We start from the raw sequence: 1,118 nt of genomic DNA on the forward strand, positions 1-1,118 counted from the left end.
CAGGTACACAAACAATACATGCATCTCTATATTTATTTTTAATTGTCGTCCAACAATATTTTTCACATCTGGCATTACAGTATCAATTATCAACACGGGAAATCACTCAGTGCGTATAATCATACATCTTACAATTGTAGGTCAGCTCAGTGCATTTTAGTACCAGATACCGGAAGCTACCGTCACGCAAGAACATGTGCCTGATGTTGGCACCTTCTTTGACTCTTCAGTGTATCCGCCCAGATTTAGTCATCTCCCTCCCTCTCTCTACCTCTCCCCCTTTCTCCTTCCCTCTCTCTACCTCTCCCCCTTCCTCCCTCCGTCTCTCTACCTCTCCCTCTCCTCCCGAACAGTGGGAGGAGACTAACTGTGCCTTGAGACTGCAGAGTACAATTGGCTATGTGCTCCTTAGAACGCGTGACTTTGAGTGATCTTCGACGTGTCTGAGACACACACTCTCTCTCTCAGTTGCTTGCAACCCTTGCCATTACAGTCCATAGGTACTTTCTGTGTATGGTTCTTGTTGAGTCCATGACCTCGGTTTGAACACTACTTCTTAAAAGATTGTCCTTTAAGGTTTTCAGAGCCCCAGAAAATACTCAGAATAATGTTTGGGAATCGTACTACATTGCCCTAGTGCTTCCTGCTCCCTGTTTACTGAGATTAACCCCGAAGTTTGGCTCATTAGGTCCTGCTGCAGCGATATATTACCCTTTGCTGAACAGGGGACATAAACATCTGTGTATACGTTCTTAATTACAGAATACCAGGACTCAGATATTTAATATTTACATCAAAACGAAAAGTTTAGAATTTGAATCATATAGATATAATAATTCCCTCATTCCCGCAGTGGACTTCCCTGCTCTAGCAACATGTAAAACGTGACCAAATTAGTTATCCACCGAGATCAGCAGTATCAGCCAAGTCCTCTTAATCAGATTACAAGGCGTGTTATCGACCTTTCCTACGTAATATGTATAAAGATGAAGAACAATAGACATGCCAAGATGAAGAAAAGGTGCACGAGATAATCAATTTTGACTTACATCCCGTCAAAAAAGCATTGCTGTACAAAAGCCATCATGAGTGTATTAGTTGAGTGGCAGCCTCTGACC

At 42.5% G+C, this 1,118-nt stretch overlaps 1 protein-coding gene across 1 annotated transcript in view; it reads left to right on the forward strand.

Annotated features, from left to right (window-relative positions):
* LOC119594864 overlaps positions 1–1,118 on the forward strand; it is a gene marked incomplete at its 3' end in the record, with an annotated part of 25,290 nt that overhangs the window by 15,337 nt on the left and 8,835 nt on the right. Inside the window, 3 exon segments of the mRNA XM_037943944.1 lie at positions 141–248; positions 577–688; positions 854–884. Coding sequence (XP_037799872.1) covers positions 141–248; positions 577–688; positions 854–884 — 251 coding nt within the window.

Source organism: Penaeus monodon, chromosome 34 (genome assembly GCF_015228065.2).
Source record: "Penaeus monodon isolate SGIC_2016 chromosome 34, NSTDA_Pmon_1, whole genome shotgun sequence".
NCBI classification, from domain to species: domain Eukaryota; kingdom Metazoa; phylum Arthropoda; class Malacostraca; order Decapoda; family Penaeidae; genus Penaeus; species Penaeus monodon.